At 43.2% G+C, this 27,910-nt stretch overlaps 1 protein-coding gene across 3 annotated transcripts in view; it reads right to left on the bottom strand.

Moving 5' to 3' along the window:
• Positions 1-325: 325 nt before the first annotated feature.
• cacnb1 (calcium channel, voltage-dependent, beta 1 subunit) overlaps positions 326-27,910 on the bottom strand; it is a 464,251-nt gene continuing 436,666 nt past the window's right edge. For all 3 annotated transcript variants that reach the window (XM_073071735.1, XM_073071736.1, XM_073071738.1), the window contains exons 11-14: positions 23,070-23,221; positions 19,909-20,004; positions 15,361-15,546; positions 326-3,132 (exon numbers count right to left, since the gene is read on the bottom strand). In XM_073071735.1, the coding sequence (XP_072927836.1) occupies positions 2,638-3,132; positions 15,361-15,546; positions 19,909-20,004; positions 23,070-23,221 (929 nt within the window). In that variant the 3' untranslated portion in view covers positions 326-2,637. The remainder of the gene's footprint in view (positions 3,133-15,360; positions 15,547-19,908; positions 20,005-23,069; positions 23,222-27,910) is intronic.

The raw sequence follows: 27,910 nt of genomic DNA, 5'->3' as shown, positions 1-27,910 counted from the left end.
AAGCTTTCACATTCTTCCTGGAACTGAACACAATACTGTAAGTGTGGTCTAACCAGAATTTTGTAGAGCTGCAACGTTACCTTGTGGCTCTTTTACTCAATCACACATCTAATGAAGGCCACCTTCTCACCCACCCTATCTACTTGTACTGCAACTTTGAGGGATCTGTGAACAAGGGCTATTCCTGCCATTAACCCTGTATTCTTTCAAGATTCTAGAATGAAAATGATCCCAAACTTACTGTGTATTGTAATGAAAAAGATAAATTCAAGCCTACAGCTCAGTAATAATTTTAATAGTGCACAGAAAAGGTGCTGATATGGCATAAGTAAACATACTACCACATTTCTTATTAAAACTTATATTTGAACATTTATTTATAATATATACTGGACATAGAATTTTTCAGTATCCGACGGCATGTTGTACTAATCATTATTAGTCTGGTCTAGGTGTTGTTACACATTAAGGACACAGTGTGATCCACCAGTGTAAACTGGCCAGCAACAAAATTAAACTTTCCACAGAAAATTCAAACAGTATATCATTATAAACAATACCAGAGAGCAGGAAAATGATTTTCCAAGGCTATGAATTGATCTCAGGGTTTGGATAATGTTTCTAAAAGCTTCAATCTATCATTACACATTGTTTGGTAACTTTTTGCTGGGTTCTATGCAACATCTGAACTATTGGCACCTGTTTCCTCAGGAGCATGATTATCTTGCTCAGATGCCTGGTAAAGATCCCTTATTCCTAGAACCCTGAAAACTCTGGGGCTGAATTTGCTGGAGTTTAAATGAATGGGAGGGAATGGGATCTCATGGAAATCTACCGAATATTGAAAGGCCTAGATAGAGTGGGCATGGAGAGGATGATTCCAATAGCGGGAGAGTCTAGGACCAGATGGCACAACCTTGGAACGCAAGGACAATCCTTCAGAACAGAGATGAGGAAAGATTTCTTAAGCCAGAGGGTGGTGAATCTGTGCAATTCATTGCCACAGACAGCTATGGAGGCCATGTTACTGGGTATATTTAAAGTAGAGGTTGATAGGCAAATAGGTCAGGTTATGGGGAGAAGGCAGGAGAAGGGGGTCAAGATGGAAAATATTCAGCCATGATAAAATAACGGAGCAGACTCGATGGGCTGAATGGCCAAATTCTGCTCCTAAGTCTTTTAGGTAAAACTGCTCCTTATTGTAGCATTTTGATTTGCATCACTCCTCATGGGGTTGGTCAATGGGGAGGGACATTTAGCATCAAGGCTTCCAAATTAATAGGTAACTTAGGGTAATAGTTTCTTGTTTAGACACCTGGACTGGATTCAATCTGCATCCCCAGTATCAAAGGTATTGCATCTGTTAAATCTCTTCTGGATTAGAATATCATTTTATCCCCTTGATTTCATCACCTGCCTTTTCATTTGCTTCTATTTATTTACTTTTAAATTTTGGCATAAACTATCCTTTATAACCCACCCATGCCACCTTACCACAGATCAACCAAGGCTGATGTCCTATTTACCCAGAACAGAGGACTTTAGCTGTGTTATAAAAGGCAGTGAGCAGTAATCCCCTCTGAAGCCTTTCTCTGCCCCACTCTAATCCTAATCCGTGCCTTGGTCAATGGCCAAGGACTGGCTCAGTCTCCCCTCTCCCCCTCCTCCCCCTACCACCACACTGCCTTTTAGAAATTCAAGCACCCAGAAGTCTCTGTGTTTAAATAAAAAAGGGACATATTCTGCATCAAATTGTCTTTAATGACAGATACAAGTTTAATATCCACCTGTATAGATTTTGTTATCCGTCACCCACCTTTTCCAATTTGAAAATGACGTGGGGGTGGCAGAAAGAGGCAGACAAGGAAAGGGTTTATTAAATAGCATCTCATCATCTATTAAAGATGCAGAGAGTGGGTTAAATAGGAGGACAGTGTAGAAAACATGAACGCTTCCTCACACCTTCTCCAAGGCCACTCTTAATTCGTAAATTCACGTAAACAAGAGGGTGCTGTCAGAGACAGTCGTAAAAGTTAGAGCCATTTTGTTTTCAAAGTTTCCCTCTATTTATTCATGCTTTAATGCTTAGTTTTGTGTTTACATTTGTATTTTTCACCTCACAACTTGCTAACCTGGCAGAGGACAGAGTTAAAAAAACATCCCGTCAAGGCTGTGAGAGATGTGGCTTTGGCTGGTATGTAGGCTTCTCAGTTCTAAGCTAGCTAAATCAGGTGAACTGGTCTCTTGGCAGTACTGGCACTGAATTGTCGCAGATGGGTGCAGAAAAACAATTCAAGCATGTTTATCAGAAGTGTCCATTCTTAAAAGGGTTAACAGCGCACCATATCTGGTCCATATAATCAAACCCCTGTAGACTCTGTAGCGAGGCATTAAGAGCAAAGGGAGAGGGGTGTGGGCAGGGCATGATACTGTATGCAAATTTCTCCCGGGAGAAGCACCTCCGTCAATCAGTAACTCCCTATTGGCATTGATAGAGGGCTTGGCAAGATGAATGCACCGAATGCTAAAAAACATGATAGTCTCTTCTTCAGATTGGACAATGAAACAGAGCAAGTGGCACCACTACAAGATAACAAATTCTTTGGGGTGGGAGCAGTGAGTAGGCCCTAGTGCACTTTAACAAATATACACATCACGGTCCCACTCCTCCAGGTCGCCCTGTTTCCGGTTCAAGACCTCCTCGTCCTTCTGTCGGTAGTGGTCTCTGGCTCGCAGCCGACTCCTCTGCTGTCTGCTGTAGTTGCCGTTGTCCATCTCCTCCTCCTCCTCACCCCACGATTCCTGGTGCTGGACTTGCTGCTGAGCCACCCCATGCCAGGGAGCGCCCTGAGGGTCTTCCGAGTGCTCTGGGTCATCATAAGGATCCGTCTCCATGCAGGAGTCCCCCGGCTCGGTGTAAGCCGAGTCCCGGCTGCCTTGCATCTCCAAGTCAAAAGTATCCTGGCGGGAGAGAGCTCGGGAGGTGGCACGCGGGTGATGGGTGTACTGAGGCGTGGAGGATGCCGAGCGAAGGTAGGGCTGATTGGCAGAGTCACTTTGATAGTCATGCAAATCTGTCTGATCAGGGCTCGAACAGTCAATGGCTTGTTCTCCATGCACTAAGTAGGAACCCTAGTTAGTAACGGCACACCATGCAGAGAGGAATGGGGGTGAGGAGATGGGTGGAAAACAAATAGTTGTTAGCCATAAATGACAAATACATTCTCTTACAGTAGATTATTACCCCAGGCCAGCCGCCACTAACAATCCCATCGCCTCATTCTTAAGCTCAATTTTGTGTTAAAACTATGCAACTCTGTTCAAGCAATGTTAATGCACTCTGATAAAGCGTTTAAGAAATAAGCCTGAGCTAGAAATAAGTTAATATCACTGCCGCATTGTGAAAATTAACTGGCCCTAAAGGCTACTTGGCTGAAATAATGAGGGTTGTGAGGGTGGAAAAGACCTTGGAAGAAGGACTTCTTAGAGAGACAAGGACTTCCTTGGAAGAAGAAATCCTTGTCCACGGCACTAGGTGTCAGGAAGGAACCCAGCCAGGCCAGAGCAGGAGGGCCATTGCTGTACTTCCTTGCTGATAGTACTGTGTGACCATGTGAGGGTACCACTAAGATTATATGTTCCCAAACCAACTTCAGGAGGAGTTGGCAATGAAAAGGGATCTTATCCTTTTCCCTAAATTCCTTGGCTTCTCTCCTCTGAAGGTGATTGAAGAGAAGGCTGAATTTTTATGCCCAGTGGGCATCCATGGATGTGTTATGGTGCTCGTACTGAGAGCCCAACCAAGCAGTGATGTACTCAGACCTGCACAGCCTCACCACCTGAGCCACATTCAGATGCTTGCATGAAGTTTGCTTTGATTCCAACAGCAGTCACTGCACCTGCGAGGGCTAAAGGAAAAAAGCGATAAAAGCCCATGTGCGTAACAAAAAACCCCATAAAACTTGGAAGTGAGAGTCTGAAATGATTTTACAAGAAAAGATTATGCAGGCTTTACTATCTCAGAGTAGTCAGAGGTTGGGAAGGTTACAATTGGTTTTCATTTGCACAATGGTTATTTGCCAGTTTTTGTTTATAAGCAGTATTTTATTGATTCTATTGTGTTTCTTTGCTCTTCAAGAAAGCAAATCTCAGGTAGTAAGTATATGGTGACATATAAGTACTTTGATAAAAGTTTACTTTGAACTTTGGTTTGATGGGGTGTCAAGCTGCCTTAGGTAGCAGCAGCAGCAAGGATACCATTGTGAATCCCAAGCCTTTCTACGGTCCAGCTGAACCTCGCTCAGCTGCGGCAGGCAAAGTCCAAAACAGATCATAGTCTGCCTGGGAGAGGTTTATACCCTGGGGCATTTGTTATTTTAACCTCTCTGAGCACAAACCACTGCGAAATGGAGATAAAAGAACTACCTTTGAGTAGCCAAGACTTGGAGAAGCCAGATACAACAAAAGCTGAGCCTGTAGATTTATTAAGCTACTGTTTGATAGATACCCAAGCACTTTCTGTTTGCTAGCTTTTCCTCTAATTGGCACTAATGTCCTGTACATTGTGTTCTGTTCTGGTTGTCTCATTATAGGAAGGATGTAGAAGCTTTAGAGTGCAGAGGAGATTACCAGAATGCTGCCTGGATTAAAGAGCATGTCTTATGAGGATAGCTTGCGTGAGCTGGGACTTTTCTCTCTGGTGCAAAAGAAGATGAGAGATGGCTTGATAGAGGTGTACAAGATGATAAGAGGCATAGATCATAAACACTAGAGATTCTGCAGATATTGGAAATCCAGAGTAACACACACAGAATTCTGGAGGAACTCAGCAGTTCAGGCAGCATCTATGGAGTGGAATAAATGGTCAATATTTCAAGCCAAGACCCTTTTTCAGGACTGGAAAGGAAGAGGGAAGAGGCCAGAGTAAGAAGATGGAGAAAGGGGAAGGTGCACAAGCTAGCAGGTGATAGGTGAGGCCAGGTGATGGAACGGTAGGTGGGTAGGGGAGGCAGGATATAGTGAAAAGCTGGGAGGTGACAGGCGGAAAAGGTAAAGGGTTGAAGAAGAAGGAAGCTGCCAGGAGAGGAGGGTGGACCAGGGGAGAAAGGGAAGGAGGAGATGCACCAAAGGAAGGTGATAGGCAGATAAGAAGAGAAGGGATAAGAGAGGAGCCAGAATGAGGAATAGAAAAAGAGTGAAGGCTTAGGTCAAGTGTCTAGCCAGCGATTTTTTCCCAGGTCAGAAATGGCTAATACCAGAGGCCATAATTTTAAGGTATTTGGAGGAAATTATAGAGGGAGTCCTGAGGTAAGTTTTTTCCTACACAGAGAACGGTGATGTACATGGGAAGTCCTGCCAGGGGTGGTCATCAAGCCAAATACATTAGGGTCATTTAAGAAACTCATTGATAGACACATGGATGATTGAAAAATGAAGGGCTATGTAGGATGAAAAGGCTCTTAGATTGCTCTTGGGGTAAAAGGTCTTAGGTTAAAATGTCAGCACAACATTGTGGGCTGAAGGATCTGTATTGTGCTGTAGAGTTCTAGAGTTCTATATCCTGTGAACGATGATACCCCAGAACCCACCATAACTTAGTACCAGTGTTTTCTGATCATCCTAATCTTTGTCATTCCTGATGTTTACACTGGAAATTTGTAGAAATAATCCACCTCGGAACAATCCCCACAAAGTCCTTTTCCAAGGTAGAAATGTCAAATACTAGTGGGCATAGTGTTAGGTGAGAGAGGGGAAGATTAAGGGAGATGTGTGGGGCAAGCTTATTTCCCTTAGAATGGTAGGCTCCAGGAACATGCTGCAGAGTTAGTGGTAGAAGCAGATATGATAGTGCTGTCACTATCACCAGCAGATCTGTCTGAGGCACATTTAGACAGATGCAGGGAAAGGCCACGGAATGGAAGGATATGGATCATGTGCAGGCAGATGGGATTGGTTTCATTTAGCATCATGGCAGGCACAATACATAATGGGCTGAATGGCCTGTTCCTGTGCTGCACTGTTTATGCTCTCATTTATTTTAATCCAGGCCAGGAAATCAATGACCATTAATGAATGGAACTCTTTATTTTAACTGTGGAACCTTAATAAAGAAGATAAGAAGAACTCAATTCTCTTGGCCATAAGGACACAGGCTGATATTTGTAGGGATGTGGGAGTACAAGGTTGGTTAGGGGGATTAGGGGAGAGAGGGTTAGAAGCTTTCTCATCCATCGGGTGGCAGATATCTGGAACTCAGTGCCTGAAAGCAATGGTAGAAGCATATACCATCACAACATTTAAACAGTATATGATGAGTACTTGCAGAACAGTGGCATACCGGACTACAATTCCAGTGTTGGAAGGTGGGATTAGACTAGACAGCAATTTTCCACTCCACCACAGAATGAAATGGGCTGATTGGCCTCCTTGTGTGACACTATGCTTTGCTGACTACACTATGCTGCATCTAAATTATGTATAAAAAGTGTGTATGTGATTTTTTTGAGAATGAGGCTTATATGATGCTATGTGCCTGTGATACTGCTGCAAGCTTTTCATTGCATGTGTGTGTGGAGGTACTTGTGCAGATGACAATAAACTTGACTTAGACTTTGAATTCAGGTGGAGAACATTAAATCCCTCCACCAGGTTTTAACTTAATGTTTAAGGAACAGTTTCTTCCCCTCGATCATTAGATTATATACATATATAATATTTATAGTATGTTTATATATTGCAGTAATTTCATGACATATCCCAGTGATAAACCTGATTCTGATTCTGAGTTAGGGCTGGACTTTGGGATTGGACAGACAGATCACCAGTTTGACTTCTGCAGAGAATTTGAGTGTGCTGTAAAACCAGCATTGTACCCAATGCCAAAGTTGGGGCTAGATTAAAATTGTTTACTTTTGACTTCCTTTTTCCCACAAAAAGCTAATTGGATTTTCAAGAGTACTTGAGATAATCCTATCAAAGAAGGTTAAAAAATTTGGATTGTATTCTTTGACATCTAGAAGAATGAGGCAGCACCGTAATTTAACGGTAGGCACAACACTTTATAGCACTAGCTATAAAATCAATTGGGGTTCCATCCCCACCACTGTGCGTAAGGAGTTTGTATGTTCTCTCTGTGACTGTGTGGGTTTCCTCCAGGTGCTTCAGTTTCCTCCCACATTCCAAAGGGTTAATAAGTAATGGGCATGCCGTGTTGGTGTCAGAAGCATCACAACGCTGGTGGGGTGCCCAGCACATCCCAGGTGCAAGCGATGAATTTCACTGTATATTTTGATGTACATAGAGTCATAGAGAAGTACAGCACAGAAACAGGCCCTATGGCCCATGTAGACCATGCCAAAACCATTGCAACTGTCTACTCCCATCGACCTGCGCCAGGACCATCACCCTCTATATTTCTACCATCCATGTGTGTACCTATCCTACATGTGACAAATAAAGCTAATCTTTACATATAAAAACCTGAGGGGACTTGATCGAGTAGATGTTGAGATGTGTTCATTAGTGAGAGTCTTGAACAAGGGAACATTGTTACAAGGGGCTGGTCATTCAAGACACATAGATATTTCTTTTTGTAGTGGATAGTGAATCTTTGAAATTTTCTGCACAAGTGCATTGTGGAGGGTAGCTCATTAAAATTCATTAAGGTGGAGGGAGGTACATTTTTTAAAGATTAAGCAATTGAATGCCAAGGTAAATTATCAAAGAGGAGGAGACACAAGTGATGCAGATGCTGGAATCTGGAGCAAAAAAAAACCAGACTGCTGGAGGAAGTCAGCAGGTCTGGTAGCATCTACAGAGGGGGATGCACAGTCAACAAGGTCCTTCATGTGGTAAAGGACCCATCCAATTTATTTTGTGGTACAGAGGAAGATTTGAGCCCTGAGGCAGGTGGGCCATAATCATATTGTGGTGGATGTGGGCTTGAATGAAATGTTTACGAAAAGCTTGGATCAGAGGGGTATAGAGAACTCTGGTCTAGGTGCAGGTTGATGGGACTAGACAGAATAACAGTTCAGCACAGGTTCTATTGGCCAGATTCTGTGCTGTAGTGTTCTATGACTTTATATTGAAAGGTGGGGCAGGCTTGCGGGACCAGCTGACCTACTGCAACTCCTCCTTTCTCATGTTCTCTTCTCTAGTAACACAGTAGAGAAGCAGGAAAAACACTCAAAGACTAACCTTTAATGCTGAAACAATTAGTTTGTGTTAAATTTGCAAAGGGTTAGCCATAGCAGTACAGCCCTCAGGAGTGCTTGTTTGAATCCCAACTAGATGTCCACAGATAGTTTTTCAGTTGCCACTGTTGCCAGGTAGCCTCAGTGACTGTTGAATTCAGCCCAGGCTTCCAGTATAGACAATCATTGTTGAGTGACCCAATTAAACTGTGAGCTCACCCACACTCAAGTGAAAGAGGCACTGATTTCTCTTTGCCAGCTTCACAGGCCCTCCCCCCACCCATGTATTAGTTCCTCTGAATACTTATAGCTAGCTAACTCAAGCCAACACCCCACCCCTACCTTACCCTGCTGTGGCTCACTGGGTTGTACACTCAGTCTCACTCTGGAGTTTGTGGTTCAAGTCCCAATGCAAAGACTTGGGCACAAAATTCTGGGCTGATGCTTCAGTGTAATATTGAGGGAGTTGAGTACATTAAACTGAACATTTAAGAGAAGTTTGGATAAATAGACAGTGGGAGGGATGTGGAAGCCATAGTCCAGGTGCGGGTTGATGGGACTAGCCAGAATACAGTCATGGTTTGGCATGGAATAGCTTGGCCTTGTTTCTGTGCAGTAGTGCTTCATGACTCTAGAACTATTTTTGCTCTCAGCCCATTACTGTTTTGGGGTAGAGCAAAGGAGCTTCATTGTATTTCTAAAAGTATAATAGATTATCCTGTGATGTAATGTTTTATGGGAGCTTGCTATGCAGAGATCTTCTGTTGCATATTTCAAGTGCTTTGAGATGTCCTGAAAAGAACATGTAAGATGCTATAAAAGCACAAGAGATTCTGTAGATGCTGGAAATCCAGAGCAACACACACAAAATGCTAAAGGAACTCAGCAGGTCAGGCAGAATCTTTGGAGAGGAATAAACAGTTGATGTCTTGTGTTGAGACTCTTCATTAGAGTCCTGATCAGAGTCCTGGTGAAGGGTCTTGGCCCGAAACATTCCCTCCACAGAACACTGCCTCACCTGCTGTGCTGCACTAGCATTTTGTATGAAATGCTATGAAATATTCTTTCAAATTCACTCCCCTCCAAACCTTCTCCCTCTAACCTGCTGTAGGCTTTTATGATTGCATCAACACCTCTGTTGTCTGCTCTGAGGCACTCCTCCCTATTGACTGTTAAAATTCCGATGCCTCACTGTAGCCTGCTCTAAGCCCATCTCCTCGTCCTGCCAATTGCTGGCTTCATACCCGCATGGCGATGGCTGATACCTCCCGTGAGGCATGCTGAAATTATACAGAATTGCAAAGAGGTTCTAAAGAATGATTCTGGGAATGAAAGGGTTAATGTATGAGTAGTGTTTAATGGCTCTGGGCCTGTATTTGCTAGAGTTCAGAAGAATGAGGGGGATCTCATTGAAACCTATTGAAAGGCCTAGATAGAGTGGACATGGAGAGGATGTTTCCATTAGTGAGGGAGTTTTGGATCAGAGGGCACAAACTCAGAATACAAGGACGTCCCTTTAGAACAGAGATGAGGAGGAATTTCTTTAGTCAGAGTCTGGAGAATCCGTGAAATTCATTGTCACAAACAGCTATGGAGACCAAGTTAGCGGGTATACTTAAAGCTGAAGTTGATAGGTTCTTGATTAGTAATGGCATCAAAAGTTACGTGGAAAAGGCAGGAAATTGGGGATGAGAGGGATAGTAAATCAACCATGATGGAATGGCAAAGTAGACTCGATGGGCCAAATGGCCTAATTCTGGTCCTATTTTTTATGGTCCTATGATCCGGGTTTGACCTTCACTATGTGGAATTTGCACATTCTCTCCGTGACCCTGTGGGTTTCCACCCACATCCCAAACACATGCGGACTGATGGTTTAGTTAGCCCCTATAAATTGCTCCAGTATGCAGTTGAAGGGTGGAATTTGATAGGAGCTAATGGGAATGGGGGGAAAAGAGATGACAGGGAAAATTAATGACCCATGTTCAGTTCTGCTGCTGTCTATAAGGAATTTGTACGTTCTCCCCCTGACAGTGTGGGTTTCCTCTGGGTGCTCCAGTTCCCTCCCACATTCCAAAGATGTACTGGTTAGTAAGTTACTGGTCACAGGGGTGTAATTGGGATAAGGTTCAAATAGCTGGGTTCATTGGGTCAGAAGGGCCTATTATTGTGCTGTATCTCTAAGTAAGCAAGCAAGTAAGTAAATAAAAGTTAGTTTGTGGAATGGAAACAGAAGAGAGTGCTGATGCTGGAACCTGGAGAACCAAACAAGAAACTGGAAGAACTCAGCAGATCAGGTGGTATCTGTGGAGGAAAGTAGTCAGCTGAGTTTTGTGTCGAGACCCCTCATCTTGACTGAAAGACAGAGGGTAGATAGTATAAGTAGGTGAGGGGAATGTTTGGGGCAAGAGCTGGCAGGTGATAGGTGGATACAGGTGAGGGACAGTGACAGGCAGATAGAGGAGCAAGGCAGTGACAGAGGCTCGGAGGTGACAGGTGGAAGTGACAAAGGACTGCAGATGATGGAATCGGATAGGAGAAAGAGGAGAATGGAATTCATTGTACAGAGGCCAAGCCATTGGGTATATTTAAATGGAAGTTGATAGATTCTTGATTAGTAGGGGTATCAAAGTTACTGTTAGAAGGCAGGAGAATGGAGTTGAGAGAGATAATGGAATGGCAGAGCAGACTTGATGAGCTGAATGGTTGAATTTTGTTCTGATGCCTTATGGTCTAGGGGAGGTAGGGAGGGCAGATGGGAACAGTGGAGGGGGGGATGGAGTGTTTGGGTGGAGGAGGGGAAATAAATAAGGTGATTGAGGGGTGCAAGAGTGGGTGTGGAAGTAACTGGGTAGATCAGCTGGAGAAAAGGCACAGAGGGGAATAGTTTACCTGAAACAGGGGAATTCAGTGTCCAGACTATGCAGGCAGAATATGAGGTGCTCTTCTATTTTAGCTTGGTGGGAATGGAATTGCTCTGTGAGTCAGCATAGGCTTGATTGGTCAAATGTCATGAGTCAGTTTGAAAAAATCCTAGTAAAATGGACAGCAATACCACTGGGAGAGGGATTGAGAGCAAAAGGTTCTGATCCAGATAGGGAGGAGAGAACAGCACTCAAGTCCACTTGAGTGTCTCTGAGGGGCTTTCTCCAGAGAAGAGGCATCAGCTACATCTGAGACATGGAGGTAGAAATTATATGTGCAAGAGTGCAGGGTAAACTCAAAATCTATTGGGCAGGGACTTTATGTATATCAGGAAAGTAGAATGAGAAAGCAACAAAAATGTTTACGGTTAAAAGTAAAATAATATATTTATATTTTAAAGATTAAGTGAGTCAGCACTTTGAGGAAAGAAAGAAAACAGAATGAGAAGGCAACAATAATGTTTTGTGAAAAAGTAAAATAATATAATAATATATTAAAATTAATAATTATTTACTTTTATCCCTAAACATTATTCTCACTGTGATTTCTTTCAGGGAGCTGACTCACTCAGGGGTTGGGTTACAGTTTGCTCAGGTAACTTCCCAACAAGTTCAGATTTATCCCTGACTTACTCATCATTATTGTTACCCTGCCTTGCTGGTTACCTGGAGACGTCTGCTGGTAATTTGAGAGCCCCCAGCTCTGATCTCTTCTCGCTGTGAGAATAATTCACTTATTGGTGACTTACAAAATCGGCTGTGTTGTTCTTGAATGAAACAAATAGATCATACTGTTGTTTAACTCAACATGAACCTTTGTTGAAAAAGCACTTATAATGTTTGATTAGTAAATGCATAGAAAGACTTAAGACCTACAGCGCTCACTGTTGTAGGAAGATCAGCACAGCAGTGTATCGGTTAGAGTAACGTTTTACAGCGCCAGCAATCAGGGTTAAATTCCTGCCACTGTCTGTAAGGATTTTGTACGTTCTCCCAGTGGCCACATGAATTTCCTCATGTAGAATGTAGAATGCACATGTAGAAAATTGCGAGCGTGCTATATTGGCGCCAGAAGCATGGCAACACTTGTGGGCTGCCCCTTGCACAAACCTTAGACCAAGTTTGTTGTTGACACAAACAATGCATTTCACTATATGTTTCGGTGTTTTAATGTACCTGTGACAAATAAAGCTGATCTTTTGTATCTTTATCTTGATAGCTGCAAGCCTCACAGAGCAAAGAGCTTTCTGGCAGTGAGTGCTGATCAATCAAACACCATTTGCACCAATCCTTCACTAATCCCATTGTAACACTCCAGATTGTCGCACTTACTCACATACCAGGGGCAACTAACAACCTGTACTTTAGGAAGTAGGATGAATCAGGAGCATTGCGAAGAAATCTATGCAGTCACAGGAAGAACATGTAAACACCACAGAGACAGTGCCCGAGGGTTGAACCTCAGCTGTGAGGGAGGAGCTTTTTCAGCTGCACAAGTGTGATGTGTCAGAATGGTGGATGGGGGCATGCTGCACTGCTGACCAGCAGATCTGGGAGTCCTGTTCATTCCCAGATGGATCGGTGGTGTGGTTGGGCAGTTGATAGGCCAGCTGCTCTTTCACCAACAATCTGCTGGAGGAATTCAGCGACTCAAGCAGCATCTCCAGTAGGAAAGGAACTGTCAACATTTTGCATTGAAATCCTGTACCAGGACTGAGAGTGAGAGAGTGAGGTGTTGATGCTGAGGACTGAGGCCCGAGGGTTGAATCAGAAGTTGAGGCATGTTGGCCGGAGACCCATGACTATGAATCTTTGCAACTCAGCAGGGGAATTCAAAGCCCAATGTCTGCGAGCCCATTAGAAGCTGGAGGCCAAAGAAGATGGCTTGTTCTGGGGTTAGAGGGCTGTGTACATGGGTGGGTGAATAGAAGGAAAGGGGCTTGTTTTGCTGTTGTTGTTTTGTTGCTTTTTGTGTTCTGTGTTGTTCTGTAGAGCATTGTGGGTATGCTATGTTGCACCCGAATATGTGGTGACCCTTGTGGGCTGCCCCCAGCTCACCCTTGGGTGTGTTGGTTGTTAATACACATGACGCATTTCAACGTATGTTTTGATGTACACATGATAAATAAACTTGAATCTTGAGATGGTCAGTATAGAGAGGAGAGAGGGAGCAGTGAGGTAGGAATCTGAGGTGAATTGGCGGGCTGAGTAGGGGTGAAAGATGACAGGCAGGGAGAGATGGCTGCAGTTGAGAGACAGTGGCAGATGTATGGTAGATAGAGGCAGACAGAGATACAAATGAGCGGTGGATGGAGTGTAGTGTGGAGAAGAGGGGGCTGAAGGTGGAGGCAGCTACTGGAGGGAGATAAGCAGGAACACTATTAGTTGAGCAGTGGATGACAGGACCAACATCTGCAGTCTTGTGTCTCCACTCTCTGACCAGCCCTGTATTCTCCCTTCAAAGTCAACCTTCCAAAATAAATCATTTGTGAAGTGATTCACATTGAAAAGTCAAACTTGAAGGCATAATACAGGGTTAATGGCAGGATTCTTGGCAGCATGGAGGAAAAGAGAGATCTGTGTGGGGGGGGGGGGGGGGTGTCCACATCCATAGATCCCTCAAAGTTGCCATGCAAGTTGAAGGGCGGTTAAGAGGGATTTTGGTGCGTTAGTTGGGGGATTGAGTTCAAGAGCTTGTAGCTCTATAAAAACCTGGTTAGACTACACTTGTAACATTGTGTTCAGTTCTGGTCACGAAGATGTGGAAGTTTCAGAGAGCGTGCAGAGGAGATTTATCAGGATTCTGGCTGGATTAGAGAGCATGTTTTATGAAGATAAAGTTAAATTGAGTGAGCTAGGGCTTTTTTATTTGGAACAAAGAGGTGACCTGAAAGAGGTGTACAAGAGGTAAAGAGATTCTTTCCCAGGGCAGAAATGGCTAACATCAGGGGGCATAATTTTAAAGTGATTGGAGGAAAGTATGGTGGGGGGGAATGTTAGAGGTAAGTTTTTACAAAGGGACTGGTGGTAGAGGCTGATACATTAGGGGCATTTAAGAAATTCTTATATCGGAACATGGATGACAGAAAAATGGAGAGTTATGTAGGAAGGAAAGGTTAGCTTGATCTTAGAGTTGGTTAAAAGATTGGCACACCATCGTGGGCCAAAGGGCCTGTATTGTGCTGTAATGTTCTATGTCTTCTTATCAGCTTCTCTGTATAACTAGGAACCTGTATCTCTCTGGCCCTGGCAAGGGCAGGTTGGTTCTGCCGTGCAGCGATCCAGCTCTACCGTAGATGTTGCCTGACCCGCTGAATTTTTCTAGTGCTTTGTGTGTTGCTCAGATACCAACATCTGCAGTCTCTCATGTCTCCACTGTCATCTGTCCATCTCCCAACACCTCAAGTCTTGCCCAAATTGTTTTACAACCTTTGACACCAATATTATTTCTGCACTTTCTAAGCATCTAAAACAAGTTTGCCATCATTTTAAAAGTACTCTGGAGGTCTGAATGTTTGACATAACAGCCAATTTACCCCAGACTTATATCTCCTTTCCCTAAACTCATACTAAAACTTGAGCCTAGAGGTCTATATCATTGGCAAAGGTCTGGTGAGATCTGCTTCTCAGCATTGACTGTGGAGACACCTCTGACCTTGTTCTACAATGTCGAGAGAAATAGGCTCATCCATGTTTGGTGTGGTTAAGTGTTTGCTCTCTCTTAATAGAGTACAGACATTGCTTTTGCCCAAAGACTACCTCCTCGAAGCTGAGTGCGTCCAGCTCTAAACACTGGCTCAGAGTGTGCCTGGGGCAGAACTGCTGGCTCACACTCTGCACGCTGTTGAAAAGCACGGGACACGAAATGGAACGATAGGAAAACCACAAACAGTGCACTAACGACAGGAAGGAGCTGCCCATTGCCCAAGAGAAAAAAGGGCAGCCACTTTCTTGTCTTAAGCCTCCTGTCTTCCTGACGAAGAAAAGCATGGTTAGCTGGTATCTACATGCAGCTACAGACTAGTATGGGGACTGCAAATTGAGACAGAGGACTGGGGAGAACAGTTTCAGGTAACGCCACCACAGTGTGCCCTCTCCCTTCCGCACTTTACATATTAGACTGCGTCCTCTGCTTCCGTTGGCCGCTTTGTAGCTTCCTTGTTTTCGGTGACTCCTTTGTTTTCGTCGTCCCTTGGCCCCCAGAAGTCAAGGTTACGCTTGAGAGACGTGAGGACCTGTACCTGTAGGTTAGACACTGGAGCAGGGCTGGCAGCAAGGGCGGCGGTTGCCATGGTGCGGTTCAAGAGAGGGTTGGGTGGGTTGCAGCTGGCAGGATGAGTGGCTTTCCAGTAGGCTTCCAGGTACTCAGCCAAATGTTCACAAGCGTCTTCCAGCTGGTTCTCGTCTAGAATGATGTCAAACATCTCCTGCAAAGGAGATAAAGGGAGCCCATGTTGAAAGGAGCTTTTTACTCACCCTCTTTCTTCCTATATTCCATATTTCCTAGGAGACCATGAGACATAGGAGCATAATTAGGCTAATTCGGCCCATTGAGTCAATTCTGCCTTTCCATCATGACTGATTTATTATCCCTCTCAATCCCATTCTCCTGCCATTTCCCTGTAATCTTTGATGCCCTTACTAATCAGGAACCTATCAATCTCTGCTTTAATATACCCAATGACTTGGCCTCTGTGGCAATGAATTCCACAGATTCACCACCCTCTGTCAAAAGAAATTTCTCATCTCCATTCTAAAGGGTTGCCCCTCTATTATGAAGCTGTGTCTTCTGGTCCTAGACTCCCCCACGATAGGAAACACATTCACATTAGCCCGCTGGTTGCATCATGGCCTGGTATGGTAATTCCAAATTATATGAACACAAAGGTCAGCAGAGAATATTGGTCACAGCATGGTCCATCCTGGGCACAGCCCTCCTCACCGCTGTAACTGTGATAGCCCAATGTATCTGTCACCTACAGAATATAACACAGCCTATTTTGCAGGTTTTGATAACATTCCCTGGACCCTCAGCTTCTAAACTTGGGGGAATAACTGGTACATGAGCATACTGGTTGTCCATTTCAATTCACATTCTATGCTGGATATATACTCATGGAACCCTCCATTTGTCAACACTTTCCCCGCAGAGCGTTTAGTGGTTCTGGATGGCCACTCAGCACCGGTTTCTCAAGGGTATCAGGGCATGAAAAATAGCAGCCAGCCTTGCCCACTTCCAGAGTATGAATCCCATCCCATGTAACCTGTTCTCCTTATAACTCAACCCATCTACATTAGCAATAACTGACATTGGCCAATTAACCTATTTACCCACAAACCTTTGGGATGTGGGAGAAAGCCAGAGCACCTTGAGGAAACTTACACATACAAACATAACATGGACAGCAATGGGGGTCAGAATGGCAGGGAAGGTTCAAAGTTCCCTAGAGTAACCTAAGCTGGAAAACGGGTGAAACCCTGCACATTCCATTTTCTGGAGGTACTCTTTGTCAATTCCTATTTCTATTTCTGAGAAGTGTTGGTGGGCGGGGCTGTGGAAGCATCTGTTCTGTCCCCACATGTTGGTTAGTTTGCCTGTGGGGAGGAAAATGGCCAAATGTTCAAACTGAAAGAAACAAGTTCCCTGTTGTGGCACAGGTTGTGGACCAACAGTGGGAAGAAAGGTTGTGCATTGCTGGCGATGAAGGAGGTTCTGCCTCATTTTGATAGTGTCAGTGGGTTGGAGGGACACTGGTTCACCTGCTGATCTCTGGGTTCAAAGGCTCTGACTTAAGGAGCCAGAGACTTGAATCACAGAGTCGTTACAGCATGAAAGGAGGCCATTTCCGAAAGAAGGTGATGCCAGTGAACAACATAATCAAGAGTGACATCCTCCAGACAGTTCACAAATCTACTTCTTTCACTTTTTTTACGTCTTCTTTTTCTTTCAAATGTGGTTCTGCTGCTGTTGGAGCCCATGTTCTACATTTTGGTGGTGTGTTTTCAGACCGATTGAGTGATCTGGTGCTTTGCTGTCTCAAGGTTGTTTGGTAAGGTTTCAAGTGAAGCATGTGATCTTGAGGCCAAGAGACCTGGAGACCGTAATCAACTCAATTTCTCACCGATCCCGCCAATTAAAACATAGAGGCGAGAGCAGAAGGTGAAGGGGTTGTTTAGCGCCACTTAGTCTCTCTCCCGCTTGCTTGCTGCTCCCAGAGGATGGCGCTGGAGTCCTGGGTCTTGGGCAGGGTTTAATCGCTGCGGTTTGTGACTGGACTCTGTAGTTCATGTTATGCTGTGTTTCTAGTTTCTGGTTGCTCCTTATTTGCTGCTATTTTGTGCGATTTTGATTGGGACAGTCTACAGATAACGAGCGGCACAGCACTAGATTGAACTGAACTGAATATGCCTAGACTCTTTTGATTTTATGTTTTATATTCTGTGATTTTTCGCTTGTTTTTAAAAATTCTTTTTTGTCATTTGCGCGATTTTTTTTGCGCATTGGTGGGGAGGGGGGTGTTTGATGTATTTCTTTGAACATGCTCCAAGGTTTTCTTTGTTTCGTGGCTGGCTGTGGGAAGGCAAATCTCACGGTTGTATACTATATACATTGACAAGAAATGTACTTTGAATCTTTGAATTTTCTGCTTTATTGGTTATTCTCATTTCCTTCCTCTTTCCCTGTTACTTTTCATTGGCTACTTTCCAATTTTAAAAACCTGGAGTCCTGCACCATTTAAAAAACCCGGACCTTGGCTTCTGGTTTAAGATGGTGTTGGTGAAGCACAGTGACATCTTACTGGAAGCAAACAAAACTACTAACCACTTTATTATTCACACTCTTTTCTGGAAAACAATCGCTGCAATCAATAGCCTGTAATTTCCCTTTCGGGGTTGATCTTTTGAACCACCTGTACAACCTGGTATTTTTGTGGTGTGGACTGTAGTCTTGAAGGTGCATGAATGGAGTGGCATGGAGTGTATGGGCCAAATTGAAGCGGTAGGGTCCAGGCCAGAGAGCAAGAAATGAGCCAATGTTTGGCCATTGCTGGAGTGGACTTGGAGCCGACTTGAAGCTGCGGATCCAAGGCAAAGCAGGTCGAGGCGGCAGGTCCTAGGCCCGAGAGCGACGAACAAGCCAGTGTTTTGACCAATTTAAGCGCTGTGCCAGATTGGAAAGATCGGGTCCAAGAGCATATTGAGGCAGCAGAGCACAGTCTCGACAGCGTATCAAGACGGCAGGGCCCAGGCCTGAGAGTGAGGAACAAGCCAATGCTTGACCAATTTAAGTGCTGGGCTAGATTGAAAAGATCGGACCCGAGAGCGTATTGAGGCAGCAGAGCCCAGCCCCAAGAGCGTATCGAGGCAGCACAGCCCAGCCCCGAGAGCGTATCGAGGCAGCACAGCCCAGCCCCGAGAGCGTATCGAGGCAGCAGAGTCTAGGCCTGAGAGCGTATCGAGGCAGCAGAGCCCAGCCCCGAGAGTGTATCGAGGCAGCAGAGCCCAGCCCCGAGAGTGTATCGAGGCAGCAGAGCCCAGCCCCGAGAGTGTATCGAGGCAGCAGAGCCCAGCCCTGAGAGTGTATCGAGGCAGCAGAGCCCAGCCCCGAGAGTGTATCAAGGCAGCAGAGCTCCAGGCCCAAGAGTGTACTGAGGGGGTGGAGCCCTGGCCTGAGAGCGAGGAACAACATGAGGTTTGGCCGATTTAAGCGCTGGGCTAGTTTGAAAAGGTCAGGGTGTCTGGGCCAGAGGTGCTTGGTTCAGCTTGCTGTTTGGCAAAGGTTATTCATCTCTGCACTGAACTGAGGCTGTGGCTTGCAACTGACAGGCTCCTGGACCGACTGCAGTGATGACTGACTTCGTGGCTGTGAACTCACTTTATGAACTTTAGTTCTGAATGTTATTTGCTTACTTTGTATTGTTTTCACAATTTGTTCTTTTTTTGCATATTGGGTGTTTGATGGTCTTCTCTTTTTTAATGGATTCTATTGGGTTTCTTTGTTTTGTGTCTGCCTGTAAGGAGACAATCTCAAGGTTGTATATAGTATATATAATTTGATAATAAATGTATTTTGAACTTTGAAACAGTGACTGTTTATTCATTTCTATAGATGTTGCCTGACCTGCTGAGGTCCGCATGCATTGCAATGAACTTCCAGCATCTGCAGAATCTCTTGTGTTTGTGTTCTGGACTTCACAATCTACCTCATAATGGCCTTGTAACTTATTGTCTGGGTGCACTGCACTTTCTCTGTAAATGTAACATTATATTTTACATTCTGGTTTAGATTTTCCCTTATACTACCTCAGTTTACTGATTGTGATGAAATGATTTGTATGGATAACCACCTCAAAAAGGTCGCATCAATCATTAAGGACCCCCACCACACATGTCATATCCTCTTTACATTGCTACCATCCAAGAGGAGGTACAGGAGCCTGAAGACACATGTTCACTGTTTCAGGAACAGCTTCTTCCCCTACTCCATGAGATTTCTCAACAGATAATGAACCCATGAACACTACCTCATGAACTCTGCTTTCTTTTTGCATGACTTATTTGACTTTTTCATATATATTTATTACTGTAATTTATTGAATATATTATGTATTGTTCTGATTCTGAGAACAAAGCATTGTACATGTGACAGTGATTTACCAATTTCTTGACCATAGTGCAATTTGTACAATTGAACTCTCTGAATGATCACAGTAGAGACATTTGGAGCATTTATGAGAGGTTTGTAGTCACTGTGAAAGCACAGTTCCTGCTGAATCTGAGGTACTGACCGGAGGACACTGTGCTAGCTTGTCTGATGCCACCATCTGTACATTGAGATGTTTAGCCTGGGATTTTCCTCGTGACTTTATCAGTCGCTGTAAGACCTGTGGGCAAACAGATAATGAAACTCATGTGCAACTGTAAGACCAAATAACATTTTATTCATTTACCCTTGTACTGATGATTCTCAGTATAATACTGCATTGGATTGGACTGTTTAATCGTCATTATCTTTGCAGTTTAACAATTTATGCCTGGTAGTATTTTTTTATAACTGTTTAGTATGTTTCCTGCTGGTCACAACATGTATATGCAATTGTTTCGTATGTCCCCAAATGGTTACATTTGTTTGATTCTGGAAACTTCTCTTGGTATTGTGTTATTTAAATAGGGACTATCTGATTGGTTAACTCTTTCTGCAAATTTGAATGGAAAGTTTCTTATCTATAGGACAGAAAAAGAGCTGACCACAAGGCATACCTCCTTTTGCTTCTCTTTCCCTTCACTTACAAAACCTCTATCAGTGTCCGTTTTTCAATTTTCTTTGTTCTGTTAGAGCTTAATAAAACAATCACAAAGCAAAAAATATTGTGCCTCTTTCCTGACTTCTGAGTGATCCTTAGATGAAAAACATCAGAATCCAACAACTGGTTGACATGCACTAACCCTATCTCTCAGTATGATTTGCTGATACACAGCAACCTCTCAATATTAATTGTCGTTATTGATTTCTGGGTTGATGGGACTGTGGAGAGACAGTTTCAGATTGGAAAGAGCCTCTATACATACTCTAACATGAAAACACTGAGCAGTAAGACCATAACACGTAAGAATTCTGCCCATTGAGACAGCTCTGCCATTCTATCATGGCTGATTTATTTTCCCTGTCAACCTCATTCTCCGCCTGTAACCTTTGACACCCTTACTAATCAACAAACTATCAACCTCTGCATTAAATATACCCAATGACTTGGCCTCCACAGCCATCTGTAGCAATGAATTCCATAGATTCACCACACTCTGGCAAAATAAATTCCTCCTCATCTCTGTTCTAAAGGGACGACCTACTATTCTGAGCTTGTGCCCCCAGATCCTAGACTTGCCCACTATTAGAAACATCCTCTGCACATCCACTCTATCCAAGCCTTTCAATATTCATTCGGTTTCAATGAGAACCCCCCCTCCCCCTTTCTTGCAGTAAGGTTGATTGAAGACAGTGTTGGAGAGGAGTGTAATTAATTGAGAGAGAGAGAGAGAGAGAGAGAGAGAGAGAGAGAGAGAGAGAGAGAGAGAGAGAGAGAGAGAGAATACACGTGCACGTTTGTGTGTAGGTGTTTGTACATATGTATTTATGTGCATGTGTGTGCATGGTTGTGTGTGTCTGTGCATGCGAGTGAGTTTGTGTGTGTGTGTGTGGGGGGGGGGGGGGTGAACATCTCCTCACACATAGCACACAAGCAGTGCTGTATTTATAAGGAACTTCACCTTGAAGGTGCCCTGGTCTCCTTTCACTACCCGACTTCTCAAGGCTGAGGACACCTGCCCACTTCAAAACCTGCAGAACAGGTTAAGTCAAAAGGAAATGGGTGCGTTCATATAGCACCTCATACTCCTTTCAGAACACCTGATTACAGCAGTGATTGCACATCAGACATGCGTTTGATAAGCAAACACTGTTGTAATGAGGCAAGCACAGCAGCCAATCTATGCAGAGTAAGATCCCACAAACAGCAATGCAATAAAGATCAACTTTACCAGTGTTAGTGATACTGATTGAGAGATGAACACTGACACCAGGGTCATTGGTAGTAGTGATTAGCATAATGCTTTACAGTGCCAGTGATTGGAAGATTGGGGTTCTATTCCAGTGCTGTCTGTAAGGAGGCTGCATGTTCTTCCCATGACTGTGTGCATTTCTTCTGGGTTCTTTGGTTTCCTCCCACATTCCAAAGATGTAGTTATGCTAAGGATTAGTAAGTCATTGGCATGCTATGTTGGCGCTAGAAGCATGGTGTCACTTATAGGCTGCACCTTTGGATTGTGTTGGTTGCTGGTAAAACTATGCACTTCACTGTGTGTTTCGATGTCTCAATGTACATGTGACAAATAAAGTTAATTGAATCTTAAATAGTGCCATGGAATTTCTTACATCCATTGAAGAGGGTAGGGGGAGTTTAAAGTGCCTGACCCAAAAGCCAATTGATTCTGTATTCATTAACATTTCCTGGGAAAAGTTCCCCTATTGGGAGTAGAATCCTTTCCTACCCTGTTTGAAACTGCTAAAGGAAGAGAACATATAAGCTGGCACTGTGTCCTGGCATTTTCAGGGAGGATGGTAAATTACTATATCGAGCTCAAGAGCTGTGAGGTAACCCTGGTTAGACCACACTTGGAGTGCTGTGTTCAGTTCTGGTCACCACATTATAGGAAGGATGTGGAAGCTTTAGAGAGGGTGCAGAAGAGATTTACCAGGATGCTGCCTCGATTGGAGAGCATGTCTTATGAGGAGAGGTTGAGGAAACTAGGGCTTTACTCTCTGGAGCAAAGGAGGATGAGAGGTGACTTGATAGAGAAGTATAATTTGATAAGAGGCATAGATTGAGTGGCTATCCAAAGACGTTTCTCCAGAGCAGAATTTGATAATACTAGGGGACATAATTTTAAGGTGATTGGAGAAAAGTTCTTTACACAGAGGCTCGTGGGTGTGTGGAATACCCTTCCAGGGGTGGTGCAGAGCCAGATACATTAGGGGCATTATGCCCCTAAATATGGGGTATAAATATCCCTAGATACATTTGGATACTCTTAGACAGGCACATGGATGATAAAAAAATGGAGTGCCATGTAGGAGGGAAGTTTTAGATTGATTTTAGGGAAGATTAGAAGGTCAGCACAACATTATGGGCCAAAGGGCCTTTACCATGATGTAGTGTTCCAATGTTCCATGTTTCCCAGATGTCACTTTTTTTCTGAAAGCTTTCAAGGAGACAAGTGTACCATTTCTGATAGAAACAGGTAAGTATGCATTACTTGTCAGTTCTCCACGCAGTGGTTAGAACAATCAGGTTAAGAATAGTGGGTCATTTGGGGCTGATGGGTGACAGGAAAGATATTGGAGGTGCAAAAACTCAATGGGGTGAAATATAGAAACATTTTTGAGGTCTCTTACCTTGGGTGAAGCAATTTTTATGTAGACTATAATTGGGGCCAGAGAAGTTTTGTTAAGTTGGGCTGGATGGTTGATGGTATCTGCATCAAGAGCAACCAATTGGAGGGTCCTGGCCAATTCAAAGATGCGCTCAATCTCACTTTGTACTTCAGCTAAAAGGAAAGAATCATAAAGAAAAGGCACTTTTACCAAATTACCACTTTTATCATTTCACCAAAAGTGCCAAAACAAGATCAAATACAGCAGGCAGCCCTCCAATAATCTTCTTGGCTCAATGTTAGCAATGGTTCATTCTTTCTTGTGTATTGTAACAATAACAATGCTCTTTTATTGGGGCTCCCAAGTTACTTGAAGGTCTGTTGAGTTCTAGTAGAGGTTCTTTGTTAGGAAATAAGATCTCCTATGCTCTCTCACGAGAGAGAGAGAGAGGAGAGAGAGAGGGAGGGAGGGAGAGAGGGAGGGAGGGAGAGGGAGAGAGAGAGAGAGAGAGAGAGAGAGAGAGGGAGATGGCAATATTCTGTATTGGAATGCTTTGCTTTTTGTAAACATGACACGATTCAACATCCAGTACAGAGGCAAAAAGAAACCTGGAGTTCAAAGACTTTCTTTTGTCAACCCATTTTTCCTCTCCCTTGAAACCTTGCCTAAAGTTATTCAATGCTTTCTGTATTACATTAGTTAAATTAATAACCCAGTACCACATTTAAGGTGCCCTTCTTATATATTTCTGAGTTTGAAATAGATTGCTATACATTTGTTGATGTTGCATCTAAAAGTTGGACATCACTATTCAGCTCAATGGTGGACGTGGCTTCATTGTGTAGCTTGCTGTGTTCAAGAAGGGAGTTCTCTAGCACCTTCTTAACGATAAGTTCAGATGGATAATAAATGTTCACATTGCTAACAACATTAAATCTTGTAATGTAGAATCAAAGATTCATCACAGGACAAGATCCTGCCATTTGGCCCATCAAACTGGGTCAGGCTTCTGCACAGAAATTCAGTCAGATCTTTTCCGCAATTGTATAACCAGTTCCTTTGTTGAAGCCACAAGTGACCTGCACAAGCCACCACTTTAATTTATAATATGCAGGACACACTGAGCTTTGATTTCTTTGTAATTCACTTTACTTAGGCACAGGAGTACATTCAGCCAGAGACTCATTCCACCGAGATGTAACACTGAGCGTCATAGGAAGTCATTCCTGCCTGTGGCCATCAAACTTTACAACTCCTCCCTTGGAGTGTCAGACACCCTGAGCCAATAGGCTGGTCCTGGACTTATTTCCACTTGGCATGATTAACTTATTATTATTTAATTATTTATGGTTTTATATTGCTATATTTCTTCACTATTCTTGGTTGGTGCGGCTGTAACGAAACCCAATTTCCCTCGGGATCAATAAAGTATGTCTGTCTGTCTTTACTTGCCTAAAGTCTATGATTCACTCTGGACTGCAGCGCATGGGCGCTTGTTCTCTTCAACATATGTTGTAAACTATCTGACAGTGAGAGATGTGAAGGCCTTATCTTCTTTATAATGCACAGGGTGAGCATGGGGCCACTGAACTTAAGTTATTGAAAAGCTACCCAGGTCTATACCCTTCAGCAGATATCTCTGGATATATTTGGCTCAATCAAAAGCAGTTTAGGTGGATTTTCCAGCAGGATCTCAAGGTGGCAATAACTGTAAAACATACAGCACTTCTGCCAATTCTTCACTAAGACTTCACCTTTCTGTATTTGTGGCATTTAATGTGGAAATTTCTATTTCTCCCATCTGTGGAGGCCAAGCCATTGGGCTTACAGACTTTGCTGCAGAATTGAGGAAAGTCTTCTGACTTGCTGTGCTGTTGAATAATCCATGTTTTAGGTGTAGATTAGTACTCCTGGCATTGTAGAGGATTCAGAGAAGGTTTATGAGAATAATCTCTGGAATGAAAGGGTTATTGCATGAGAGTGTTTGATGGCTCTGGGTTTGTACTCACTGGAGTTTAGAGGAATGAAGGGGACCTCATTGAAACCTACGGAATATTGATTCCTGAAGAAGGGTCTTGGCCCAAAATATAGACTGTTTATTAATTTCCATAGATGCTGCCTGACCTGCTGAGTTCCTTCATCATTTAAATCTTGAAAGACCTAGACAGAGGAGACGTGGGGAGGATGCTTATTATAGTGGAAGACCCAGAGGGCTCAGCCTTAGAATAGAGGGACATCCCTTTAGAACAGAATGAGGAGGAATTTCTTTAGCCAGAGGTGGTGAATCTGTGGTATTCATTGCTACAGATGGCTGTGGAGGACAAGTCATGAGGTACATTTAAAGTGGAGGCTGATAGGTTCTTGATTAGTAAGGGTGTCAAAGAGTACGGGTTGAAGACAGGAGAATGGGGCTTGAATAGACCTCAAAATGGAATCTTGTGCTCTCCACACACAAGATATTGCTACGTTAAATCAATATTACGTTTCCAAGAAAATAAGTATCCCAACACATGAGGCAGCCGATCCATCCGTTTTACGTGAGGAGCATAAGCTTTCCATTTTAGATTTCATTGAGATCCAATACAAAGTTACGATTACTGCTCAGCCAAAAAATAAACTGAATGCAAGTGGATTGTGAATTCCTCTGATAAAAATATATTAGAAAATGATGGATTTTAAAATTATTTTTTGATTTAAAAATATTTATTTATTGTACTACTGATTGAACCTTAATGGTATGTTCCAATCTAACTTAAACAATGTTTAGAAGATTTATTAAAAACTGTTTTTTCATCCCGGCTTCCTTATTTCTAGGAAGTGTTCTGTTGGTTGCAAGGATTATTTTGAATTGATTCCTGTCGGCAAATTGGGATGCTATTTCCACAGATAAGAAGGATGAAGGTGGGATCTCACTGCTATCTACTGAATACTGAAAGTCTTGGAGAGAGTGGACATGTTTCCATTAGTAAGATGGTCTAAGACCTCAGGGCATAGCATCAAATAAAGGGACATTCCTTTAGAAATGTCAAAGAACTTCTTCAGCCAGAGGTGGTGAATCTGTGGAATTTATTGCTGCAGAGGGTGGTACAGGCAAAGCCATTGGGTATATTCAATGCAGAAATTGAGAGGTTTCTGACTGTTAAAAGGGTGAAAGGTTATGGGGAGAAGGTGAGGCAATGGGGTTGAAAAAATTCAGCCATGATTGAATGGTGAAGTAGACTTGATGGGCCGAATGGCAGCAGGTGAACTAAATGGATCTGACTGGACTTCTAGTCATTGAACTGCAACACATACAAATCTACAGGAGCTGGCCTCATCTGTACAGATGAAGAGTCTTGATCCAAACCACTGTCTGTTTATTTTCCTCCATAGATGCTGCCTGATTTGCTAAGTTCCTTCAGCATCTGGTGTGATGCTCCAGATTCCAGCATGTACAGTCTCTTGCGATTCCAGAATTATCCAGTTATTCAGAGGAGAACCAGCCTAAAAGCACCAGGCTTACTGTAGAAGGGGTGTTTGGCAGACATTCTCATCTTTATTACTGTCATTAATTATTTATTATTCAGCATTTACGTTTCATGTTACGTTTCCTGAACCATAAGAATATTTGAGGCACAGTTTCTAAAGTGAAGCACTAAACATGTCAGCAGAAGAAATTCATCAAAAGAAGAAGAAAGAACATTAAACATGTTTACAGTACCTGTTTTGATTTTCAGAATCCAAACCTTTCTTTTTTTTCTGAGTTTAACTGTTCTTTTGACATAATTTCAGATCTGACTGTGACATCTCATAGCCATGAGTCTGTACCTAAATTTAGCTCCACTGTTTGGGATGTTTTCAAATGCTTCTGTAAACTGTTCAGTAGCACATACTTTGCATGCTAGAGTGTGCAGCATTTCCTGCATAAACATCTGCATGCTTTAAAATAATGCATTCCTCACATGGCATTTACTGCATGCCTGATGGTAATGCATTTCCTACATTTCAGAATGCAATGCAATTTCCACATGCAAAGTATTAATGCATTCTCTACATGTGAAACAGTGATATATATTTGTAAGGATTAGTAGGCATTATCTGCAAACTGGATTTTCTGCATGCATGCTAGACAGCAGTGTACTAACTTGATAGCTTACAGCTTATTCTTTGTATCCTAGTTAACAGCACATTGCCAAATATGTGAGCACTGCGTAACGCTGCCAAGATATGCAATACTGTATGCAGTGCAGTGCAGTCCTAACTTAATGTCTATGGATCACTCTGCAAATATTTCTGCATATTTTGGTGCAGGTAGTTTACACTGGTAGCAATGCAACTACTGTACATGCATCCATGACAGAGCAATAAAACTACAGACAAATGATTCAGAAAGTTGGTTTGAACTCAGATTGAACCTCACCAAATCCTAACTGGGGCTGGATAGATAATTGATGTTGGAATGGTGCACCAGCTCTCCCATGGGCTTGTAATAATGGCAAACAAATTAATGACATGAAGCTACTTCACTATCTGTTGTGTCAAATCAATGCTGTGTGAATATCTGGATATGAAGGGTCCCTGCATATTACAGGATAGAATCATTATTGTTCAGGAGAAGACAATGTGAGAGCATCACATAAAATGCTGGATAACTCTGCTACCTGAGGATAGCAGATTCAAGGGGACACGTACAAAATTCTCTTCAAACCTCGTACCATCCTGACTAGGAAAGTCACTCAGTGGCCACTTTATTAGGTACCTCCTGGCCACTGATTGCACGTTCACGGTCTTCTGCTGCTGTAGCTCATCCACTTCAAAATTTGACATGTTCAGAGATGCTCTTCTGCACACTGTTATAACGTGTGGTTATTTGAGTTACTGTC

The sequence above is a fragment of the Hemitrygon akajei genome, chromosome 18, assembly GCF_048418815.1.
Source record: "Hemitrygon akajei chromosome 18, sHemAka1.3, whole genome shotgun sequence".
NCBI lineage: Eukaryota > Metazoa > Chordata > Chondrichthyes > Myliobatiformes > Dasyatidae > Hemitrygon > Hemitrygon akajei.
Note: the sequence above shows the minus strand (reverse complement) of the source record. Positions and strands in the feature narration are given on the sequence as shown.